The following is a 24,916-nucleotide window of genomic DNA, read 5'->3' on the forward strand; positions in this document are numbered from 1 at the left end:
AAGGTGCTAGCCCATATTGCTCTAGTCTTGGATTTACTTAAGCAACTTATTATAGAGCAAAGGCAAGATGTTTTGGAAATTCTGAGTATCAAGAAGTTAATTGCCGAAGGGCGTGGTCCATATTTTAGTATTGATGATCAAGGTGTAGTGAGGTTCAAGAACAGATTGGTTGTTCCGTCAAGTGAGGAGCTTAGAAGAAAAAATTTGGATGAAGCTCACAACTCCAAGTTGTCCATCCATCCAGGAAGTAACAAGATGTACCATGATTTGAGCCACTTGTATTGGTGGTCAAATATGAAGCAGGATATCACCAAGTACATTGTGGAATGCGACACTTGTGAAAGAATTAAGGCAGACCATATGCGTACACTGAGTTTTTGCAGCCCTTGCCTATCCCTGTTTAGAAATGGAAGGATATTTCCATGGACTTTGTTGTGGGTTTGCCCCGCATGGCAAAGGGGTATTACTCTATTTGGGTCATTATGGATCGCCTTACCAAGTCCGTTCATTTCCTTCCGGTGGATACAAGGTATTCAACCAAGAAGTATGCCAAGTTGTATTTTGACCGGATTGTGACCCTGCATGGAGTTCCTCGTACTATCATCTCTGATAAAGGGTCAATCTTTGTCTCTCATTTCTAGGAGCAACTTCAGCAATGTCTTGGTACTAGTCTCCTCAAAAGTTCAGCTTATCATCTGCAAACTGGTGGCGAAACAGAAAGGGTAAATTAGGTACTAGAGGATATGTTGAGAGCTTGTGCCATTTCTTTTCCTAAAAAGTGGGACGAATGCTTGACTCTACCTGAGTTTTCTTATAACAATAGTTATCAAGAAAGCATTCGTATGGCACCTTTTGAGGCCATGTATGGCAAGAAATGGAGAACACCTCTTAATTGGGTTGAGGTGGGAGACCGTGGTTATTTTGGACCTGATTTTATCAAAGAAGCAAGAGAGCAAGTCAGTGTTATTCAAAGTCATTTGAAGTCAGCTCAAAGTCGTTAGAAAACTTATGTCGATAAGCGAAGAAGGTCCTTGTAATTTGAAATTGGTGATCATGTGTATCTCAAAGTGTCACCCATGAGAGGGGTGCATCGCTTTGGTGTCTGGGGAAAGCTAGCCCCTCGCTATGTTGGACCTTACAAGATTTTGGCTCAGTGTGGTTCTGCTGCCTACCATATCCAGCTCTCGGATATTTTGTCAGCAGTGCATAATATCTTCCATGTTTCCCAGTTAAAGAAATGTTTGCGGGTCCCTGATGAAGCTGTGGAAATTGAAGGACTTCCCCTCCAGCCCGACTTGTCTTATATTGAGCATCCTATCAAGATCTTAGATGAAAAAGAAAGAGTGACTAGAAACAATATGATGAAGTTTTATAAAGTTCAGTGGCAAATTTACTTGGAGGATGAAGCAACGTGGGAGCAAGAAAGCTATATCTTGAAGCATTATCCCCACCTTCGTTCTAGTTTACCGAGGTAATTGTTTAAATCGGAATTTATTTCTTATCTCTTTTTCCACACTAGGCACATAAAATCTCGGGACAACATTTTATTTTAGGAGGGTAGATTTGTAACACCCTCAGTGTTACACCATAAATCATTAACTAAAATATATCATGAGCATCATGTTTATGTGTTAATACATGTGATAAAGTGTGTAGATCAATTTCTATAACTCGAAACGAACAACTAAAATGCGAAACGAAAGTTGATTCGATAGTCATGTTATATCACTTAGGATTTAAAATCAATTTTTATTAAGCAAAAATGCTATAGAACAAATATAAGGTACTTAAATAAAGTTTGAAGTACAAACTTTGTAGATGACAATGAAATACTTGCGGTCAAAAAATGATATTGCTAGCTAATATTTCCACTAGCTTAGAAATCACAAATTGGAAATCAAATTCAGCTCAAAAACTTAGAAATTTTCAAGTCTGCCAATAGTTAGACATTGTTATGTTTAGCAATTTATTGTGAGAGATTGGGTTAAGGTGTGGTGTAGTGTTTATAGCTTGATTTTGTAGTCTCATGTGCCATCTTGAGCATGGTGAAGATGGTTTAGGTCCTAAAGCAACCGTTTGGTCGTATTGAACGCTTTAAAATTCGTGCGTGTCACTATCTCAGGTTGGTTGGCGCCGGGTGTGTGGGCACCATATGGTCTTCTCACGCCGCGCACATGGCCGCATCCTGCACAGTCAACCGTGCCGCCGCGCTTGGCCGATCGAGCCGCTTGGGCTTGGCCAAGGCCGGCCGTAGCGAGCCGCTAGCCCCGCGCCCTGCTGCTCTACCTCACGCTGCCGTGTTGGGTGCCACCGTGGCCGCATTGCACTGCCGTCACATTCGCACTGCCGACGCTCCTCGCGTCGCGACGCTGCCGCTGCCGTCGCATCATCGTCGCGTCCGTACCGGTCCGCTACATCTCTATGCTGTTGTCGGTCCTATGCGTGTCACCTCTGCCGCACGCACGTGGGCGCTGCCATGGCTCGTCACCGTGCTCGTCGAGCGCATGTGGCCAGCACTGCTCAGGTAGTCGCCGACCAAACCACAACTTCGACCTGGTTCGCGGTGTGCCCCTGGTGATTATCCCCTATCTCTACCATCCTATTAGCGTTGTGGCTCACCGAAATGTGGTTGTCGCTGTTGTAGGTTGCCCGCCGTCGAGGAGATCCTGCTCTGCTTTACCCCGTTCGTGCTGCCATCGCCCATCGCTTCACGTCAAACCCTAGGTGAGCGTTGGCCTCATAGATAGGTCAGCGTGGGTCCCATGTGGCCGCGCAAGCGCCAGTTCCACCGCTCGCCGCGCCGGAGCACGCGGGGGAGGCCAGGGACCTTGCTGTGTAAAGAGGAGAAAGATCTAAGGGTTTCCATTGCAAAGTCGTTGTCTATAAAAATAGTACGTGTAGTGTTCGTGCTATTTTCTGATAACGCGAGGGCATTTTTTCTAATGTGCCAGCGCACGCGGGCTTCCTCGCCGCAGGCCGCCTTGCGTGTGTGGGCCGGTGCCGCGTGGGCCGCACTGTGGGCCACCGTGCGCTCGCGCGCGCGCTGCGTCGTGTGTGGGCCGCGTTGTGCCGAAATCAGTTTAGCTTTTTCGTGAAGAATAGAAATAGCTTTTTATTTTAATTCTGAGCTGAACTTTGGTAATTAATATAAAATAATGTTATTATCTTGTTAAGTTCCTAAAATTGTGCTATATCTGTTAGTGTATTTAGTTCATATATATACTTGTTGATACCAGGAGCTATTAAATCATTTAAGAGTGCTTAATATTATTAGATTAAATATTGTAGGAATTTTTGTGGTAAAATAGTGATAGCTTTAGCTTTGAAAATTTTACAATAGCTTCATTGTATTATTATGTGCTCACTGTAATTTTTGTAGCTTTAGAATAGACTTAACATAAGGGTAGTTAAATGCTCTTTGTTTCAAATATACATTAAATCATTAGTAGAAATAGAGATATATCCTTCATTTGTAAAGCTAGGTGTTTGTTAGTTGAACCCAACACTTTACTTGATGAAGATGATAGTTAGTTTAGTATCTTAGTCATTAGAGCTAGCTTAGTAGTTTACTATGTGTTTTCTTATTTTAAGAGTTGCTGTTGCCGAAATGCTAAGTGTTGCATCATCATCGTATGCATGTAGAGAATGAGTTGGCAGAGATCGTGACTATCGGAGATCATGAATTCTAGGAGGTGATCGAGGAGTACGAGGAGGAGATCCTCATTTAGGAGGTGGTCCCAGAGCCACCACTAACTGACTGAGATGACTCCGCGCCTGTTCAAGGCAAGTCCCGGTGCATAACCCTTATTTTGAATAATCACTGAATATATATATGTGATGTGCATTTATGTTACAGGCTTATTGTTGAAACTACATGCATAAATAAACCGACCTATGAGTCCTACTAGCATAGGTCGAGTAGCTGCTATGCTTAGGCTATCAGTAGTGTGAGTAACCTGCCGTTAGTCGCAATAGGTAATTATTATTATCACCCTCATAATAAAATGGTGAAATAAAAAATGGAGACAGGGTAGGGATATGGTACGGGTATTGATGGGTGTAATAGGTTGTGTCCTATGGCCAACGGGGCATAGCTTGGTTACATTGTTTTCCCTGTCCTTGTCAGTTAAGGACCGTCCGTTGCATTGGATTCTAGTTAGGTAACAAACTTATTATCTTGAGCACATACTTGCTTATAGGAGAGGGAAGGCTCGTTGCTCTCTTATCGTGGGTTCCGGCTCTTTCCGGATCGACTGATTGAAAGTGGGGATGGTGAAGATCTAAGCACCATACTGAGTCCGGGACTCAGGTGTGGGGGCTTGGAGTCCAAGTTTGGACGGGGACCTAGACCTCTTGACAGGAGAGTGGTGGGTTGATCCTGCTTGTGACTAGGGTACAAGCAGGGCGTGTGTTTTAGGGTACCCAGCTGGGCTACATTGATTCGCGAATTGCCGTGTAATACGGTACGACTTGTCTACGATCTAGCACCGTAGTAAGGACTGGAAGATGAAAGATGGTGAAATAGATCTGATTGCTCAACTCTTGCTTGAAAGTAGAATAGGTACTTACATAGAATGGTTAGATAATGAACTAATCATGACTACTAATAAAAAACATACATAAGGATGCACTACTAGTAAGGCTTGTCGTAAAAAGGAAACCCAGCAAACCATAAAGCTTATCATATCCTTTGGAGTCAAGAAATTATTTCCACTAGTCGGGTAAGTCTTGCGAGTACATCGTGTACTCAGGGTTTATTTACCCCTGTTACAGGTGCAGCTTGAGGAGTAGCTGTTGTGTGAAGAATTCTTCTGGTGGGCACAGACGGATCTTTGTATCTTATCGTTAGATGTTTATTTTAATTCTGCTGTTTAAATTCCGTATCCTGAACTTGGTATTGTAATAATGTATTTCTAAGAACTCTTGTTGTATGAAATTGACTAAGTATTGTAAACTCGTTCTCATTATTAGATCCTGGAAGAAAAACATGGATTATTCGAAGTTCTCCATTGGGGTGTGCTCGATGGAATCGTTCGATGTAGCTTACCTTCGGGTGCTTAGTGTCTGGTGGAAGACAAGCACATCCGTAAGCGTGTTATTTCGGGCGGTTATACCACGAGTATGCAGATATTTTTCAGGATCCCAAACAGCTTCCACCACACAGAGCCTATGATCATGATGTCCCATTGTACCCAGATGCAGTGCCTGTCAATGCCATACCATATCACTACTCTCCCCAACACAAGACAGAGATTGAGAATCAAGTGAAGCAATTGTTGGAAGCTGGACTCGTTACTCACAGTCATAGTCCATTTGCTACCCTAGTGCTGCTAGTGAAGAAAAAGGATGGCAACTGGAGATTTTGTGTGGATTATAGAAAACTGAATGCTACGATATTCAAGAATAGATTTCCTATGCCAATTGTAGAGGAGATCTTAGATGAACTAGCTGGTTAAGTTCTTCAACAAGCTGGACATGAGATCTGGATATCATCATATCAGCATGTTACCCAATGATGAGTATAAAATTGCATTTAAGACCCATCAAGGACACTATCAATTTAAGGTCATGCCATTTGTCCTTACTAATGCACCAGCAACTTTTTAATGTATTATGAATCAACTGCTCTAGCCATTCTTGAGGAAATTTATCTTGGTATTTTTAGATGACATTCATCTATAGTGCCACCAGGGAAGACCATCTACAACATATTCAACAAGTCTTTGAGGTACTTACGGCAAACTAATTGTATCTAAAATCATCCAAATGCACTTTTGCTCAGTCAAGCTTGGAATACCTTGGTCATACTATCTCAGACAAAGGGGTAGCAACTGATCCAGCTAAAACTAGAGATATGCTGCATTGGCCAAACCCCACTTCAATGACTGAACTGAGAGCATTTCTAGGTTTAACAGGATATTACAAAAAAATTGTGAAGAATTATGGAGTGATTGACAAACCATTGACAAATGTTCTCAGGCATAGACATTTTCAGCAGCTCAAGCTCAGGAGGCCTTTGACAATCTTAAAGTGGCCATGACTACTACTCCTGTGCTGGCTTTACTCAACTTTCAACGGTCATTCCATGTAGAGACTGATGCCTGTGCTGATGGTATTGGAGCTGTCTTAATGCAACAGGGGAAACCCATAGCCTATCTGAGCAAAGCTTTGGGAGATAAACACAAGACTCTCTCCATTTATGAGAAGGAATTCTTAGCTTTGATCATGGCAGTAGAGAAATGGAGACCATATTTGCAAAGGCAGGAATTCATGATATTAAATGATCACATATCATTGTCTTATCTGAATGAACAGAACCTCCACTCTGAACTGCAGAAAAAAGCAATGACAAGGCTTATGGGACTACAATTCAAAATCTATTACAAGCAGCTGATGCCTCTCAAGAGTGGCCCATATGATGGCACTACAAGCTGTTTCTCAGGTTCAACCCCAGTGGATTCAAGAAGTCCTCAACTCATATGCTACAAATGTCCAAGACCAGAAGTTAATGTCCCAGTTAGCTGTATCTGGCTTCAGCTTGGACAAAGGCCTGATCCGAAAAGGTACAATTATTTGGATTGGCAACAATTCAGCTTTGCAAACTAAACGTATTGCTGTTTTTTCATGCATCTGCTATTGGAGGGCATTCTGGAGTTAATGCTACATATCATCGATTGAAGAAACTTTTCTTGTAAAAGGGCATCAAAACTGATGTGGACAGTTAGGTCAAACAATGCACTATCTGCCAGCAAACTAAACACTCCCATGATCATCCAGTTGGCTTACTCCAGCCACTTCCCATCCTAGCTGGTGTCTGGCAGGATGTATCTATGGACTTTGTGTAAGGCCTGCCTACATCTGAGGGATTCAGTGTGATATTAGTAGTAGTTGATAGACTCACCAAGTTTGCACATTTTATACCCATGAAACATCCATATACAACAGTGACTGTGGCTCAACTATTTATGGATAATATTGTCAAATTGCATGGTTTACCAAGTACCATTGTCAGTGATAGAAACAAGATCTTTGTCAGCAATTTCTGGAAACAGTTGTTTAAGCTATACAGGGTAAACTTGACACTGTCTACTGCATACCATTCACAAACTGATGGCCAAATAGAAAGGATCAATCAATGTCTTGAAATGTATTTGAGGTGCTCAGTTCAGGACTCCCCAAAAAGCTAGAAATCATGGTTATCACTAGCAGAGTTGTGGTACAATTCTTCCTTCCACAGTGCTTTGGGTTGCTCTCCTTTCAAAACCTTGTATGGGTATGAACCAAATCTAGGGGCCAGTCCATTACCTACTGAAGATACACCTCAAGCAGTCACAGAAGTGATTACTAATCGGGAAGAACATCTCAAGCTTCTTAAGCAGAGACTGGAACATGCTCAAAACAGGATGAAGATGCAGGCAAACAAACATAGATTAGACAGGCAGTTTGCAGTGGGTGACCAAGTATTGCTGAAGCTGCAGCCTTATACTCAATCCTCAGTTGCAAGCAGGCCATCTCCAAAATCTCTACTCTTAACAATACAAAATGATATAAAGAGATTCTTGGAGCTACTCTATGAAACAAGTGTTCTACATTGTCTCGATAACAACTCGGATCAAACTATGCACAAAGGACCATTCATGATCAAACGGTGTACAAAGGACTCTGGATAAGCTCAGACACATTTTTTGTCTAGTCTATCTGTATCTAATATTAAAGAGTGCCCTCATTTATCTTTTGTCTCTCGCCAGTCCGTCAACCACGCTCTCTACTGTTTGTCGTTGGTTTAACTAATGACATGGCCTGGTTAGCACTACAAATGACATGGCTTGGTTGGCTAAGCATGTTCGCATCCCTCTAACATGGCATGGTCAACAACACCAAACAGCGGTCGAAGCCCGGAGGATCAAAAAAAAGAAAAGGAAAAAAAAAGGAAAAAGAACAGGGGCCGTAGTCCGAAGGAGAAAAAAAAGAAAGAAAAAAAAACGAAAAAAACAAAAAAAAAGGGGGGGGGGGGGGGGGGGGGGGGAAAGGAAAAATGAACACTAGCAGAAGGAATGAGGAGGCAGGGATTTCTAGGTGGTTAAAAGCAGTAGTTATATAAAAACTCAATCCGCGAGGGTAGACAGCCCCAAGTATTTTAGTTAAGATAGAAGGTGACCTCACGCAGATATAAAAAACCTCCAAACCCAGATAAAAGGTGACCTTCTGACTGAGCAGTTTGGTTCAAATTCATATAATCCACTTATTTACCTTTCAAATTCTTGTCACCTATTTAGTTAATCTCCTGTATAGCATTAATACTTCATTACATTGGCATTTATTATAAACCCTAAAAACTATTTCACGTTAGACTTATTTTATTAGCACGAACACAGGGAAACAAATCATACATGATACATCCTGTCACAAGTAGGGCATGGTCATGTTTACTAGTAAATCAGAGCCGCAAGCCTAGCGAAGCAGGCCAGTTCGAATAAGCAGCACGAAGCCAAAAAGCCGAAGGCAAACAAGATGCGTCTCTGATGAAGTGAATAAACACTGTATAGCAACGGGCTTTGTTTTCACTCCCAAGAAAAATTTGGTGCTTCTCGACAGAAGTAAAAGCTACCCCGACACCGGCTGAGCCCAAAACATTAACACCGCAGGTAACAAGTTTCAGTGAATTCAAGGGATTTCAGCCACCAAAACCTAACAAAAAGAAACTGCTTCAAAACAGAACGGCTTAGATCTTAGCTGGTGCTATACAGCAAATCTCATCCAAATCAACCAGTGTAGCTTTAGTAAGCAGTGACGCCAGAATTTGTAATGTCGACGTCACCCATTCCTGTATCTTCCTCCTCTTCACTGTCAGCGTCACCATCGACCTCTGCATTTTGCTCCATTAGGGAATCAATCTGGTCGAGGAATAGCTTGTCTTCCCGCTCGCTAACCTGTTTTCCAGATAGTATCCACAGCTTTAGGTTTTACAACATGCATATGGAAGACTAACATGCTTGGGATGGGAATATAAAAGAATTAACAGATGTTGAAAAGAACTTACAGCTCTTGGTGGTTCCTTCACTACTAGCTTTCCTTTGTATTTTTCAATCTCTGCTGTACAAGCCTTGATTGCATCAGTGAGAACTGAAATGCCTTGTTCCTGTTCAAAGGCAACACAGAAAAGAAACAATGATAATTGTTTTATGGATAGGAAGGATATGATGCGACCTTAACCGTAATGCTAGGTTCCAAACTAAAAGAACATCTAATGATTGCAATACATGGGGTGAAATATAAAGATGACCCGTGCTCACATGCATGTACAGCATGGTAAAGGCAAAACAAGGTGTTTCATTCGATAAGCATGCAAATAATGGCTAGCTAATATATTTTCGGGCTGCCTAATATAAATTATGTTAACAAGTAATAAGAAATAGCATTCCATAGTGATCCAAGCTAGCCGAATAATTCCCTAATTCGAATAAAGGCAAAAATTGTGAACCACATTGATAAGAACCATGAAAAGTCTGGAACCAGAAAATACTGCAATATAAATTTGGCAGATTACTGCATTTTGTGTAGTCAATAATTGTAAACTACGTTGATAAGAACCATTTTGACAGATTACTACATTATAAATAGTGTAGACAATACTGCACTATAAAAGTCTGGTCACTGCATTTTGTGCAATGTGACTCCAAGCACAACACTAACCAGTAAATCAGGTTCCCAGTAAAAGGAAAAATATCAAAAGCATTGTCAAACAGAACAGGCGCCACAATAATGGTTGGCAGGCCACAACAATTCTTAGCAACATATAATAATGGGCCTCATCATAGAGACACAGACGAAACTTTATCAAATAGCTCAGCTATAACAAGTTGCCCACATATATTAAGTACTAAGTTAACACCGACCTTGTCAAGAGTCTGTGTGGTCAGAACATAAAGTGGAGGAGCAACTAGCTTAATCTTCACAGGACAGTTATCATTGCCCGCAGCTTCAGCTTTCTTCATAGCTTGCTGCGAATACATATATAATTAGTTTTTGCATATACCATTGTCAAATCACAAGGGCGGCAATAGAGGCATTTAGAACCTTAATATGGAGCACTCCATCAAACTGGAAGCATTTCATCTCTATATCAGCACGGATCTTGAGTGGCTGTGGTGTCATCCTCCTCCTTATGTTCTTCACCAGGGAATCCTTAACCTCAGGGGTGACAGCAGGCACCACCTTAGTCACCTATCAGCAATTTTAAGCACACTCTTGAATCAAACAGTTCTATATAAATACATCTAGAGCAAATCCATAACTCTTTTTAACAACAAAGTATTAACATAAGCAGGAACATCATCCCAATAACATAAACAGAACTCTTAAATTAATGCACATAATTCTGGCAACTGTTTTCGTATACAATAAACTGCATACGAAGTTAAGCACCTAAACCAAGCTATACAACTGTCTATCTACTGCCTGGAAATTCTAACTTGATATATTCAATGATTCCTGATCAGTTACTAATAATTTGAAAGGCATGCGTTTCACATTAGTTCAGAATGAGCTTTTTTAATATAACTCCATAGCATGGTATCTACATAACATGAGTCAACAGGCCCGGATTTACCATTCCAAGGATAAGTATTCATTGACAGACAAACAAACTAAATTATATACAAATTGATACTGATCCAAAAAAAGTTTGACAAACTACTGCTATAGTTTTTACATAAATTCCTACTGGTTCCTGAAGTCGACATAGTATGTACACGTAAACACGTAAAAATGCCTATTGTTAGATAAGGACATGGAACAAGTCTGCACCATCCAAACCTACTTAATCTGTCCACCACTAAATCTAATCATGTTCAAACAACATAAGTAGCCACAGGAATGACTATCCAGGTTGCAATGGTGAATGTTAGATTGATAAGGATTGTTTTCAACTAACAGATGTCAAGCATAAAAATGTCAAACCAATCAATAATCTCAGTGTTATTTACTTAACAACATCCACAAAGTTGGAAACAACCATTCAACAGACAAGCTTCATATGGGGCAAAAGCTCAACAACAGGGCCACAAAGTAGTATGGCTCTAAAAGACTAGAGAGGTCTAATAGTAGAAGACTTAAAGTTCCAAAAAGTAACTACAATTCATTATAGACCTAAGTTTCTTAATAAAAGTATTTGATTAATGGAAGAGGCCTGATAAGAAAAAATAACATGCACAAACAATAACAATATTAATCTGCTAGTCCTGTTCTATTCAGAGTATAGCATAAAGCACACAGGTAATTTGGAGAGTTAGTGATTTGCAATTCTGCAAGGAAACAGAATTAACCTCCTGGCCGTCTGGGCCGACCTCCTTCTCCTCATAGGTGAGTGCGTCGAGGATGGCGTCAGGGTCGGCAACGATAAGCTTGAAGGCCTCGAAGGCGTGGCCGTACTTGCGGTAGAGCGGCCAGCCAATCCGCTGGTAGAGCGGCTCGAGGTCAACCTCGAGCGTCTCGGCGACGTGGCGCATGATGGAGTGCACGAGCTTGGACTTGTTGTACCTGTCCTCGCACGCGTGCGCCTCCTCCTCGGAGACGCGGCGCTTGGAAAGGTCGATGTAGCCCTTGTCGCGGTCGACACGGAGCACGATGGCGGGCTCCTGGCGGCCAACCTTGATGAGGGAGGAGATGGAGCGGATACGACGGCGGGAGAGCTCGGAGAAGAGGATCATGCCCTCGATGTTGTTGTACTCGAGCAGGGAGACGTACGCGCCCATGTCAGCGATGTGCTTCACCTGGATCATCACCGCGGCGTCCACCTCCGGGAACCGCTGCTCATACATCCGGCACTCGAGGTTCGGCATCTTCGCTGGGGAGGAGGGTCTCACCGGAGCTGAGGGCGGCGGATCTAGGGTTTGGTTGGGTTTTGGAGAGACGGCGGCGGCGGGGTGCGGGCGGGCAGACGATGCTCTGTGTTGTGCTTGGGGAAGGGAACCTGAGACGAATCGAACGGCCACGCTACGGGTCGGATGATATCTCGAAAGGGCTGCGCTCTCTCTCTTATTTCCGTTTCCCTTGAACGTTAGCGTAATCTTAGAAGTACTACGTCATCACGTGTGGCTCACGTGAGGTCCAGAATACCCTCCTCTAGTCCTCTGCTTTCCCTCTACTACAGGTCTATAGTACTACTCCCCTCTGATTCCCTGCGCGGCGCCGACCCTCTCTTCTTGGAGGAGGGTGTAAAGAAAACTAAGCCGCCGCCGGGGATACACACTACCCGTGTCCCAGCTCCTCTCCAGTCCAGTCTCCACCCAACCCGCCTCTCGAACTTTCAGAACCGTCCTCTCGCTAGCTGCGGTGCGGCGGCTGCTATCTCTGTCGCCTAGAGGAGAGTGTAAGGGGACTAGATTGCGAGGGATGGCTTCCCCTGACCCATCGGCGGCAGGTGCCGGCGCCGGGGGCGAGTCGACGAGCCAGGCGGCGGCCGTGGAGCCGATCCGGATGCCGACGGTGGAGGAGATCAAGGGGCAGGACATCTGGAACAACTGCGCCGTCCGCAGCGTCGTCAGTGGCGTCATGGGTGAGCCCGCCCTCCCTCTCTTATAGGGAGCTAAATGTTAATCGGTTGGTCGCTTGGAGATTGGATAGCGATAGAGAAATTGAGAGGTATGATAGGAGGCAGTTGTTTATTGGTTACATGGTTATATGCTTAGGGCGTGTTTGGTTCGCGGAATGAGATGCTCCATCATCGTCTCACTCCTCAATTTTTTGTTTGGTTTGTTGAATGGAATCAGTTCATCCATCACCACCTCATTCTCACAGGCTAATAATTTGTATATGCACGAGGAATGGGTTGATTCCACCAAAATTCATAATGGACCACTTCATATAGCATGGCATGGTTCCTCAAACCAACTACACCCTTAGCTCTTCCCTTGTTTGTCCAAAGAGTTTGAAACGTATAAAGCCACTTTTGTAAGTGGCAAGGGATTCGTGTGCCATATTGCATCAATTCGGAGTTGGTTTTATTATAATCATTTTGTCTTCTTGCCTGTTTAGAGATCTTATAAGAAGTTGTTGGACAAGATCAAAGAAAAATCTTATTATCCCTTGAAACGAATTTTGATGCAAAATGTTTTATGGTAATGGAGTATATTTGTTGTGTACTTGCCTCAGGTAATTGCAGCACAAATATTTTGTATAGTTTTGTCATGGTAATTGATGGTCATGGACTATACTCCATGAATTGGTTCAACAAAATTTCAAGTAGGTTGCAAAGAATTTGCCCAGAGGTGGAAAGGCATTTAACTCTGTGCACCCTATGATGTTTTTTTTCTTTTACCTTCAGTGTTTCTAGAAGCATGTAGCAATAAACATAGAGTGTTGTTTTTCTGTACCAGTAAAAAGCAAGCTCATGTTTTTACTATTTGATATGATTCATGTCACATTATCATGTGCACTCACTACAAGGAATTACAAGGGAAATCTGATACTTAGTTTATTGAAGGAAGCTTGATTTCAAATGCTTCATTCTATTTCTATCTGGTATCTGCAAAGGCCTTTTACACAAATTTGTCCTTGTGTAACCCTGTAACCGTGTGTTTTTTATGCATAACCAGGGGACTGTGTACAACATCTGTATTTCGCAAAATGTTTTATAAGACAGAACTAGTGATATTCATAATGTGTGCTCTATCTATCATCTACATGACGAAATCTTCAGTAGCTGCTTTATAGTTTGGTGTTTAATACCGTAGACTGAAAATCATGTCTTGTCTTACCTTAAGCTAAATAGCCCACAACATCAGTTGCTTGGCCATGCCACCAATGATACTCAATAGAGTCTAGTGTTCTTGTTACAAGTATAGCAGTGTGCATAATTTTTTTTATATGGGTAACTTTTTATTAACTCTCTATCCTTCCTATTCATTAGGAGGCGGTCTTGGTGTACTTATGGGACTATTCTTTGGAGCTTTGGACAACCCAATAATGGCAGAGGAGATGACAGCAAGGCAGCAAATAGTATACACAGCAAAGCAGATGGGTAGGAGAAGTATAAGTAATGCCAAAACCTTTGCAGTCATGGGTCTGATTTTCTCAGCAGCTGAATGTACCATAGAGAAGGTAGATAACTGTAACAGTTTTTTTCATTCATAGATGTTTCAGCATGTTCTCTTCCTATTTAAACTTTGTATTTGCATGCTTTGGCAGGTTCGGGCAAAGCATGACACTACCAATACAGCGGTAGCTGGCTGTGTCACTGGAGGAGCTTTAGCTGTAAAAGGTAATTCATTTGTCATGCCATCTATGAATTCCTGAGACAATTTGTCTAACTTTTAATTATCAAAATTTCCTTAACTAAAACGGTAAAATCTCATGGTGCAATCATTGGCATTGTCTTTTGTGTGGATTGTGGGGATCGGTATATTTGACCTCTCAAGCAGCTTTATTCCAGCTATTTGTGTCTCTGGTCTCCTGCCTATATCTCAAAAATATATAGGTGGAATCAATAAGCTGCTCTTTATTAACTGTAAATCTTTATTTCTGATCATAGTCTGAAGTTGAAAGGTGTTTCCGTTCCTTTTGTATGTATGACATACACGTTTTCTATCCCTTACTGCTTAGGTAACTAGCTAAGAATGAGACATTTCCTATATTGCCGTCCTGATGTATCTATATTTGAAGATGTACCTAAGGGAATTTTATATTTTACAGGTGGCCCTAAAGCTACATGCATTGGATGTGCGGGGTTTGCTGCGTTCTCAGTGGCAATTGAGAAGTTCTTTGATCGGCATACTTGAAATGGGTGTTGTCAATTTGAAGCCTTTTAGCTGAGTATGAGCAGCGTTGGCAGAAGAAAGATTGTTTGCGACATCCAGTCATCTACATCTCATGAAAGATCTTGTAACCTAAATCTTTTTGCTATTCCTAATTCCTTGCCTGGCTTCATAGTTATAACTGGACTACTGGAGCACCTAAGAAATCCACCGTGATCAATATCGATGCATGATGACATTGACTGAGTTGTTTACTTGTTCTCAAATGTGTTTTATGTTATTCTCGACATCTGCAGCCAACGGGTGTCTATTTATTGTTGCAATCTGTTGGCGTTGCTGACTGAAGTCTGAAGTCACTAGTCACCGAACGTTTGTTGCTCTTTCCTTCGCTGCTCCATCACTGCTGATGCAATCAAGACATCAAGTGATCCACGCAGAATTCCTTTTTCAGCCTTCTGCATTTTATCCGTCAATGCCATTATTGCATAATATTTGTGATGTCATTCTGTCAGGATAAATGTATCTCGACAATTAAATCTTTGATTTTGTTTAACATAGCATGTACAGTTTGTTGCCATTGCCACATAAAAGAGCCAGCAACAGTAGCACAAGTCTTGTCTGAAAAGTGAAAAGCAAGCATCACGCCTGTCCAACAACAATAAGCGGCTGTTTGGTTCACCTAGCAGCTTCTAAATTTAGTCTCATTTAGTCATTTTTTATTGTCAAACACTTCGACTGAATGGGACTAAATGTTATTTAGCCAACTAGTCACCCAAACCTTGCTAAGGGAGACTAATAGCCCATCCTGAACAGGGGTGCCCCTCATCATTGCCCTGTCCGAGCCATTCCACCCTATCCCTTCACTCTTGCTCACTCTCTCCCTCTCGCGCTCGCTCTCCTCTGCTCTCCCCGTCGCCGCCACCACTGCGCTCCACGCTGCCCCCGCTCCTCCCAACGCCTCCGCCGTCGTACCTGCTCCTCCGCTCACCGCTTTCGCCATGGACGGCCACGGGGCCGAGTATTTGGACTATTACTCGTAGTCTTCTTCTCCGGTGGATCCCAATGCCTCTGTTCCATCGTTCCCTCCCCCAACACCGGTGACTTCGGCCTCTTCTCCCAAGCGCCCTCGTATGGTGCGGGCTCCTCTGGTCAGCGCGGCATGGGGGGGGGGGCTGGATCTGAACACCGATGCCGCCGACTTCCCCTACATGGGCTCGTACCAGGGGCTCCTCCAAGGTGACGACGTTCCTAGCGGACGAGGGCTTCCTCCTGTTCACATTGGCGCCAGATCTAGTGGCGTCCCGTTCGTTCCTCCTCACCCGACCATAGGAGCGAGCAGATCTGGGAAATGCTCGGCATCTCGTGGTGCTGTGCGCCGCACCAGGGTCAGAACCGGCGGTGCCCGTGCCGGATCAACCGTCAACCGCGCGCCGGCTGCTAGGATGCGTGGATCTGTTGCTTCCGGCAGCTCTTATCCTCCAACGGAAGGAATGGAGCCGGAAGATGACAACGACATTCCGCCTGAGGTGAGGTTTTCCATGTCTAATCTGTTTTCTAAGTAACATTTGTTTTGCTCTGATTGTTAACTATGTTTTTCCTCTTATCTATACACTTGTACTTGTGTGATCTTTTAGGTTGTATTTATCTGATCTGTTTCAATGCAAATGTTTGTAGTTGTTTGATCTACAAGTGTCTATATGTTTGATCTACTACTATTTACTTGTTTGATCTACTAGTGTTTAGTTGTTTGATCTACAAGTGTCTATTTCATTTTTTGTTTCTTGTTCTCTGATCTGCTTCTCTGCTACTTTGACAAGGTAAATTGGTCAGATGCAAATACATTTGTGTTTCTCTTGTCTTGCTGTTGATGAAATGAGAAAGGACAATACAAGTAAGGGGACAATGACAAGGAGAGGTTATGATAATTTGCGAGTTTTATGAGCAACTGACTGGCTTTAGACATGATCTGGAATGTGTGAAGAATAGATATAGCCAGCTGAAGACCATGTACAGTCTACAAGTGGGCACAACTACAAACAGGGGTTGGCCGCCAAGAAAACGGAAGGATAGATGCACTTCTTTCTTGGTGGGAAAGGCACACCAGGGTAATCTTTGTGCCTAATAATTTGTTTGCTTGTTCTTGTGTCATGTTAATTTATGCTAACAGTGAATTCTTCTCATTTTTCAGAGGAAGCCAGAGTGTAGGAAATTTATGTATGGGTTGCCTAGATTCTTTCCTTAGATGGTTGAGCTTTTCCAGAACACTGTTGTTGATGGCTCTACAGCCACCATCCCTGGGCTGTCCTATAGTGACCAAGAGACAGGTCTAGATGAGGAAGACGATGAAGGTGCTGCTACTCTAGAGGACTTTGGTTTCCAGACCAGTCCACCTAGTATCAGCAACAGCCGCAAGAGGGGAAGTAGCACAACTGACACATCCTTAAGTCCTAGCAAGAACATGAACAAAAAAGTTCTAGTAAATATTATTATGCAGGGGCTAGTCACTCAATTGGAGATTGCTGCTGAGAATGAAGTGAGTGCTTTGAAAGAAATAGCACAGAGCAAGAGAGGGGAAGTTTCTCAAGTAAAGCAAGTCAGAGTTGATGATGTTGCTAGGTGCCTGAATTTGGTTGTGGAGGCTAGGGCAGACAAAGCTTCGAATGAGTACTACGTGGCTACCATGATGTTCAGAAGTAGCTACAACAGGTTGGTCTTTAGTGGCCTTGATACAAATGAGCAAAGGATGGCATGGCTGAGGAGGGCCGCCCGCATGGTTGAGGAAGACAGGATGGAATGGCAGAAGACTTGGCAGCAAGAGTATCAAGTTTGGTAGCTTAATTTTATTTTGCTTAGGACCTTAAATTTATGATGAACTTTGTAATGATAATGAACCATGGTATTTGTTGAACAATGTAATGTGTGTTGCTGCCATTATTGTTGATGTTCTTGTGATGCTACCAAGTAACTTTGTTCATGTCAAGATTCAATGTTGTTTTTAACACTTTTTTTACATCTAATTCTTATGATGATCAGGGAGCATATGATGTGGGGTGTAATGATGGGGGAGCTGCTGGAGTGGCTGCTGCTGGTGGAGGGGCTATTGTTGGAGTGGCTGCTGCTGGTGGAGGGGCTGCTGGTGGAGTGCCTGATGATGGCTGGACTACTACTGATGATGGTGCCACTACTGAAGACTCTGATGACAAGTGGACTAATGATGATGATTGGTCAGATATTGATGATGAAGGGGACTCCATTGAAGATGAGGAAGAAGCTCTGATGATGCATGTTGCTAGGTGTCAGCAAAAGAGGAGAAGGATTGCTACTGCTAGGTATGTACCACTGTGACAAGTATATGAACAAGGTTGCTTACAGAGTCCCACTTGAAACTGGATATCAGTGGACTATGAGAACCCTAGGACATAGGACACAATGCTATAACATATTTAGGATGCATAGTGATGTTTTTTATAGCCTCCACACTTTGCTTGTTGAGAGATATGGTCTAAAGTCCACTAAGAAAATGACATCTATAGAGACTCTAGAAATGTTTTTGTGGATGTGTGGCGCCCCTCAGTCCATGAGACAAGCTAATAATAGATTTGAGAGGTCACTAGGGACATGTAGTAACAAGTTTTATAAGGTACTATCTAGTGTGATGAAGCTAGCTACTGATATCATTAGGCCAAAGGATTCACAATTTACAACTATTCATAGAAAGGTTACAATCTCCTCGGTTTGCTCCGTACTTTGATAATTGCATTGGAGCTATAGATGGGACACATGTATCTGTCACTGTGCCAACTGAGAAGGTAGTCCAGTATACAGGAAGAAAAGGAATCTCCACTCAGAATGTGTTAGCTGTATGTGACTTCGATATGAGATTTACTTTTGTTCTGGCTGGATGGCCAGGCTAAGATCATGATATGAGGGTGTTCAATGATGCACTCGAGAAGTTTGGTGACAAGTTTCCACATCTACTTGAAGGTATGCATGGGCTCTTCAATGTCTTCTTTGTCTTAGTTGTAGCGTTTGTCATGTTACTTACACAAGTTTGTGTTGTGTAGACAAATTTTATCTTGTTGACTCAGTGTACCCAAATCGATCGAGTTTTCTTGCACCATACAAAGGTACAAAATACCATGTCCCTAAATGGAGAGAAGGCCTTGCGCCTAGAGGTAAAAAAGAGCTGTTTAATTACACACATTCTTCATTTAGAAATGTCATAGAGAGGTCTTTTGGAGTTCTAAAGATGAAGTGATTTGCCTAGTTTTTCCATGGCAAAGCAAAGCAAAATAATAATGGCATGCATGGCACTGCATAATTTCATTAGACAGAGTGGTATGATGAATGACCTATTTGACTCGTGTGATCAAGATAAAAACTATATCCCAAATGAGGAAGGAACTTCAACTCAAGCAACTAGAGGCACCACACGTTATGGAGACGAAGATGAAAACATGAATCAATTTCATGATTGGATAGTGAATGGTTTGTTTGCAAGGTCATAGATGCGACATGGTTTGTAATAATGAAGTTTTTTTAAACAATTTGAACATTGTTTGTGAGTGAGAATGAACATTGCAACAAAGCTAGCATAGGCGCCAAGCAGAGCAGGCGCGTGCACAATGGCGCCAAAGCCATGCGCGCGAAAAACCAAGGGAGCGCGCGCGGGAGCCAGCAGCGCGGCCTCCGTCGCGCCAAAAAGCCAGGGGCAGGTTACCATTAATTAGGGGTGTTTTGATCATTCTAAACATGCACATGTCAGGTTTAGTCCCATTTAATCCACCTAACCAAGTAGGGCTTGACTAAATTTTAGAAGACAGTTTAGCTGACTAATTTTAGGAACTGGAACTAAACAGGGCCTTAAGTGTCTACAATAAAACCTCTCTCTAGAGGGTACTTATATTGCTACGTGTTAATAGGTTCATGGCCATCTCATGCAGTGATGTATAAGATTTCTCATGTAGTGCTATATAAGATATTTTTACAAGTATAAAGGAGAAAGTGAATTGCTAGAGAGAGTGGTTTTGCGGAACAATGGCCGGTAATCTAAAATTGAGAACTATAAGACCTGTACGGTTATATTAGTTGTTACCAACTCACAACATTTTTGTCAATGTATAAATTAAGAAATTATGAGTTCATATGATACGGATGCTCATATGTGCACACGTGGTCATCATTTTCTACTAGCACCTTCAAAAGACTTAGAGTTATAAGATTTCAGAAATGACAAGATTACAGTAGACGTTTCGTTGTCGACGGGCACATCGTCTACTACTGTTACATCTTAGAATAAATTCAGCTCGTGTAGAGAATATAAAACTAGATAGACAGATTCTACCACAGGAAACCTAATCAGAGCCTCGTTACATGATGTTTACTAAGATAAATGTCTACTAAGATAGCTCAAGACTACGAGACACTCTTTGCATGCATCCACAGCTCCTAAGGTGTCCCCAACAGTGGTGGAGTATTTTTTTTTTTTTTGGTGACAGAGGAGAGGGAGTAACATGCTAGCGCTATCCGCTTTTGCTCAGTCATGACCTAGAGCCTTCGGAACATGGAGCTAATCTTCGATAATGGCAATGAGCAAGGAAGCTTCATCGGCATCTGGCGCCTGATCATCTGCAGTAAACAGAGGAGAGATTGTCAGTTCAAACTTCAATACAACATGATGGCACAAATGGTCTATGTTTTTCTTAGAAAGTGTAGCTTCCGTAACAATTCGAATCTTATACCTGAGGGCAGGTTGGAAATGATCTGTTCAACTATTCTACCGCCATACACATCACGCCCCTTCTCCTCGCCCTTGCTACCACCATGACCAGCGTCGCCGGTGCTCTTCTTGGCATCATCCTCAGCGCTGTGGTTCCCGTTGCCATTGGCGCCTGACACGGCCACACCGATCTTGGAAGCCACCGCGCTAAGAATGCCGCCACCATTGGCTTCCTCCCCCTTCTTCTCTTCACCATTATTGCCACGAACCGCTTCACCATTGCTCGTCTTGGCGTCGTCGTGCCCGCTGTCGCCACGGCTGTCATCGCCATTCGCACCAGACATGGCCATGCCGATCTTGGTGGCCATGGCGCTCAGAATCCCGGCTTGCTCACCTGCCACGTCCTGATCTTTCACCTCCTCTGTTTCCATTGCTCCTACACGAATCAATCGGTCGATCAAAAGGATACACTGCAAAGATGCAAACATTTCCTGATCCAACTGGCCGCGGAGACAGGACAACAGATACTCCTTGGTCCTTACCTGTCGCCTGCGGTGCCGCAGGGGGCGAGCTGTGCAGCAGCTTCCAGAAGATCCCGCCGCCGCCATTACTGTCCGCCTCCTTGTCCTCGCCACCAGACGCCACGGCCGCATTGGCACCGCCGCCGTCGCCGCTGCCACCGTTAGCACCGGACATCGCCGCCCCGATCCTGGACGCCATGGCGCTCAGGAACCCACCCTCCTCACCTGGCTCGCCGTTACCGTTACCGTCCCTCTTCCCCTCCTCGCCATCGGACGCCACGGTCGCACTGACCTCGCCGCCGCTCCCGCCATTGGTCCCGGACATCGTCGCACCGATCTTGGACGCCATGGCGCTCAGGAATCCGCCCTCCTCACCTGGCTTGCCGCCGCCAACACCACCGGCCTCCACTACTTCTTGACGCGCTTTCTTGTGCGGCGTCGTCTCGCTCTGCTCCCTCCTCTCCTCCACGCCCACCGAATCCTCCATCTTCTGGAAACGAAACCGCTAGAACTAAGCTCTCGACCAGCACATACGAAAACGAAACAGATCAGCCGGAGAGCAGAGGAGGAGCCGTGCTGCAGGCGGCTACTTTTATAGCCGCTCGACGCGGCTGCTACACGCGTCCGGCGAGGACGGGGCTGCCCTTCTCGGAACGCGTAGCCTGGCGCGCGCTGATTGGCTCCTCCTGCGGCGTTTTTTCAATTCGTTTTGTGCTTTGGGCTTTGGCTTTTACTCCTCTTTCGGCGGGCGGGCGGTGAGATGTCGGGTGGACGGTGGATCGGGAAACGCAGGGTCTGTCGGTGGACGGTCGAGATGCTGTACGAGGCAACAGAGACAGCTTCTACGATATCAAATCTTCTAACAGAAAACACCCAACAACATCAAAGTGGCGCAGCGGAAGCGTGGTGGGCCCATAACCCACAGGTCCCAGGATCGAAACCTGGCTTTGATATATTTTTCAATTTTTTTTGCCCAATTTAGAGGGGTTGCCTTTGATATATTTTTCATTTTTTGTTTGCCCAATTTAGATTCTCTTTTCATTTTGCAACCGGGTGTGTACCATTCACATGCCAGAGCGCACATTTGGACGAATCGAACCTCTCTAGCATTTGTCCATCTCATTTCATATACAGCTGATGAACTGAGCACATCTTTCGCAAGTTCATGACGCGTAGTACGTCCAGCACAGAAGCGATGATGCGCAGTGCTGAGGACCTGATCTGCTCCGGGGCCAAGGCCATTGCAAAACCGATTTGGCGGCGCTGATGTCGTGAAAATCATCATGTCCAACTCGTGAAAATTTTAAACCTCACCATCACCCCCAACGATAAGATTATTACCCGCACCAACCAGCAGCTAAACCCCTCGCCTAATAGGCTGTTGATTTGCCGGAGGGAAGCAGTTGCACACGCCCCCTATTATACTGCCGCCACCGCCATAAACAACGAGGAAACCAGCGTTTCTTCCCTAATCTAACCATTTCCTGCGTGAATGACACTAACCATGCCGTGGCTAGTTAAATCTTAAATGAGGGGGAGGGGATCACGCCTTCGTCGCGTGCCTCCACCTCCCCCGACGCCCCCAACATGTTGTTACCGTGGCTGTGGCAGCCGGCCTCCTCCTCTCCATCCATATGTACTAGCAGTATCACCTTTCTGCAGCGGTGATCTCATCTCGTCTCCGGAAGGCATCGTCGTCAGAGCTCTCTCGAGCTCGCCAGCGCCACTGCGCGCGGTGGTTGGTCGTCGTCGTCGAGGCCGGCCGACCGATGGGGAGGCCGCCGTGCTGCGACAAGGCGAACGTGAAGAAGGGGCCGTGGACGCCGGAGGAGGACGCCAAGCTGCTGGCCTACACCTCCACCCATGGCACCGGCAACTGGACCAACGTGCCCCAGAGAGCAGGTGATCGTGCCGTGCACCAGGCCAGGCCAGATGAGGGCCTGTGTGTGTGTGATGATATCTCTGCGTGCGTGTCATTTTGTTTTGTTTTGGCTGACGGATGACAAGGCGTTGGATGGACGGTGCGGCATGATGTGATGATGCAGGGCTGAAGAGGTGCGGGAAGAGCTGCAGGCTGAGGTACACTAACTACCTGCGTCCCAACCTGAAGCACGAGAACTTCACCCAGGAGGAGGAAGACCTCATCGTCACCCTCCACGCCATGCTTGGAAGCAGGTACACAGTACAGTGCTGCAAATCATGTACACTATATGGTCATTTGATTTGTTTCCACAGCAACTACTTCTATAACATGCATTTGCATCATCTTTCAGACTTCTCACTTAGTAACAGAATAGTGTTTAGATTCTTTGTAGTACTGCTCTTTCAGAAGAAAAAAAAGGATCCTTTGTAGTACTACAGATAAAGGCCATTTATTATCTACTATCTCAATTCAGTTTCGAAACTAATTATCTCATTAGAGAGTGTTGCTGCACTGAAGATCTGAATTATGTTAGACACGTCCTATAGTACTTATAAGGGTAAAAGATTCTAAAAAAAATTCTGAGTCCAGCTAGTGTACATGATTCTTGGACATTGTTGTGCGGCAAAAGAATAAGCATATGTTTCACATGAAAATTCCTAGTAATCGGGTGTTTTGAAAGATGGAGTCTTCAGGATCTGATTCTGAATCTTATTAATGAACTAGCTTAAATTTAAAACCAATCGTAGCAATGCAATTTTCTAGAGCAATTGACCTCTTCATTCCAAACAAGCCCTAGAAAGTAGAAACGGACAGCTAATTCAGTAGTTCTGGCATCAGCGCCGTTGCTGATGGGTCGAACCCTTGATGCGAATGAAAACAACATGACACCGTCGGGGAGACCGTTGGAGTTCTGAGCGATAACGAACTGTACGTACAGTGTGACATACACAATGCGTGCGCGCATGCAAAGTTGATTGGAATCGATGCCTCCAGTGCCAGATCACTCTCGTAGTCTCGTAGCCATAGGATTATTACTATTACACTACACTCATAGTTGCTAGGGTAGATGATCTTGAGATGCATCTTAATTTATCGCTAGTTATTAGTACTCCTACTATTTGTTTCAGTTAACCTGCAATGGGAATTGTAGTGCGATCGAGCCATGCATTGCCTGCATCGTAGATGTCTGGCACGTCGTCGATGACTCGATGGTGCCCTGATCTGGGCGGCGATCGAACTGCATGCGTTTTGCAGGTGGTCTCTGATCGCGAACCAGCTGCCGGGGCGGACGGACAACGACGTGAAGAACTACTGGAACACGAAGCTGAGCAAGAAGCTGCGGCAGCGCGGGATCGACCCCATCACCCACCGCCCCATCGCCGACCTCATGCACAGCATCGGCGCGCTCGCCATCCGCCCGCCGCAGCCGCTGGCGCTCTCTCCCAACGGCGGCTCCACCGCCTACCTTCCCGCGCCGGCGGCGCTCCCGCTCGTCCACGACGTCGCGTACCACGCGGCTGGCATGCTGCCACCGATGACGCCGGCGCAGCAGCAGCAGCAGGTCGTCATCGCACGCGTGGACGCGGACGCGCCCGCGTCGCCGACGACGGAGCACGGCCAGGGCCAGGAGCTCAAGTGGAGCGACTTCCTCGCCGACGACGCGGAGCAGCAGGTTGTTCTTGGGCAGTACCACCACGAGGCGGCCGCCGCCGCCGGCGCAGGCAGCGGCGTCGCCGTGCACGGCGCTGGGAGCAGCAGCGCTGCGGCGGCCGGCGGTGACGACGGTGGCATTGTTGGTGTCGGTGGCGGCGGCGGCGACGACCGCGCGGCGGCGTTCATCGACGCCATCCTGGACTGCGACAAGGAGACGGGGGTGGACCAGTTCATCGCCGAGCTGCTGGCTGACCCGGCCTACTACGCGGGCTCCTCGTCGTCGTCGGAGATGGGCTGGGGCATTGGCCTGCTGAATGCTGATTAATTAGTGGTTATGCAAAACTCA

At 44.8% G+C, this 24,916-nt stretch overlaps 4 protein-coding genes and 1 non-coding gene across 6 annotated transcripts; 3 read left to right on the plus strand and 2 right to left on the minus strand.

Moving 5' to 3' along the window:
• Positions 1–8,493: 8,493 nt before the first annotated feature.
• On the minus strand, positions 8,494–11,996 carry LOC136535863 (eukaryotic translation initiation factor 2 subunit alpha homolog). The gene is made up of 5 exons (XM_066528293.1): positions 11,325–11,996; positions 10,078–10,224; positions 9,897–10,001; positions 9,041–9,139; positions 8,494–8,930 (listed from the first exon to the last, which is right to left on the minus strand). Exons 1-5 carry the CDS (start codon positions 11,838–11,840, stop codon positions 8,778–8,780), a joined length of 1,020 nt encoding a protein of 339 aa, XP_066384390.1. The 5' UTR covers positions 11,841–11,996; the 3' UTR covers positions 8,494–8,777.
• Positions 11,997–12,172: 176 nt separating this feature from the next.
• On the plus strand, positions 12,173–15,060 carry LOC136535864 (mitochondrial import inner membrane translocase subunit TIM22-4-like). 2 transcript variants are annotated; one of them, XM_066528295.1, is made up of 5 exons: positions 12,234–12,324; positions 12,380–12,556; positions 13,910–14,100; positions 14,188–14,260; positions 14,692–15,060. In XM_066528295.1, exons 2-5 carry the CDS (start codon positions 12,394–12,396, stop codon positions 14,775–14,777), a joined length of 513 nt encoding a protein of 170 aa, XP_066384392.1. In that variant the 5' UTR covers positions 12,234–12,324; positions 12,380–12,393; the 3' UTR covers positions 14,778–15,060. The 2 variants fall into 2 exon arrangements, with proteins under 2 accessions (XP_066384391.1, XP_066384392.1); XM_066528294.1 differs by having other exon boundaries at positions 12,173–12,556; positions 14,692–15,059.
• A 4,875-nt stretch (positions 15,061–19,935) lies between these two features.
• LOC136535866 (uncharacterized) lies at positions 19,936–21,541 on the minus strand. The gene is made up of 3 exons (XM_066528298.1): positions 21,015–21,541; positions 20,495–20,908; positions 19,936–20,381 (listed from the first exon to the last, which is right to left on the minus strand). Exons 1-3 carry the CDS (start codon positions 21,478–21,480, stop codon positions 20,323–20,325), a joined length of 939 nt encoding a protein of 312 aa, XP_066384395.1. The 5' UTR covers positions 21,481–21,541; the 3' UTR covers positions 19,936–20,322.
• Positions 21,542–21,874: 333 nt separating this feature from the next.
• On the plus strand, positions 21,875–21,946 carry TRNAM-CAU (transfer RNA methionine (anticodon CAU)). Its single transcript has one exon. It is a non-coding gene; the product is annotated as a tRNA-Met (tRNA).
• Positions 21,947–22,762: 816 nt separating this feature from the next.
• LOC136535865 (myb transcription factor 42-like) lies at positions 22,763–24,895 on the plus strand. Its single transcript, XM_066528296.1, has 3 exons — positions 22,763–22,895; positions 23,039–23,168; positions 24,172–24,895. Exons 1-3 carry the CDS (start codon positions 22,763–22,765, stop codon positions 24,893–24,895), a joined length of 987 nt encoding a protein of 328 aa, XP_066384393.1.
• The last annotated feature ends 21 nt before the right edge of the window (positions 24,896–24,916 follow it).

Source organism: Miscanthus floridulus, chromosome 2 (genome assembly GCF_019320115.1).
Source record: "Miscanthus floridulus cultivar M001 chromosome 2, ASM1932011v1, whole genome shotgun sequence".
Classification (NCBI taxonomy): Eukaryota; Viridiplantae; Streptophyta; class Magnoliopsida; order Poales; family Poaceae; genus Miscanthus; species Miscanthus floridulus.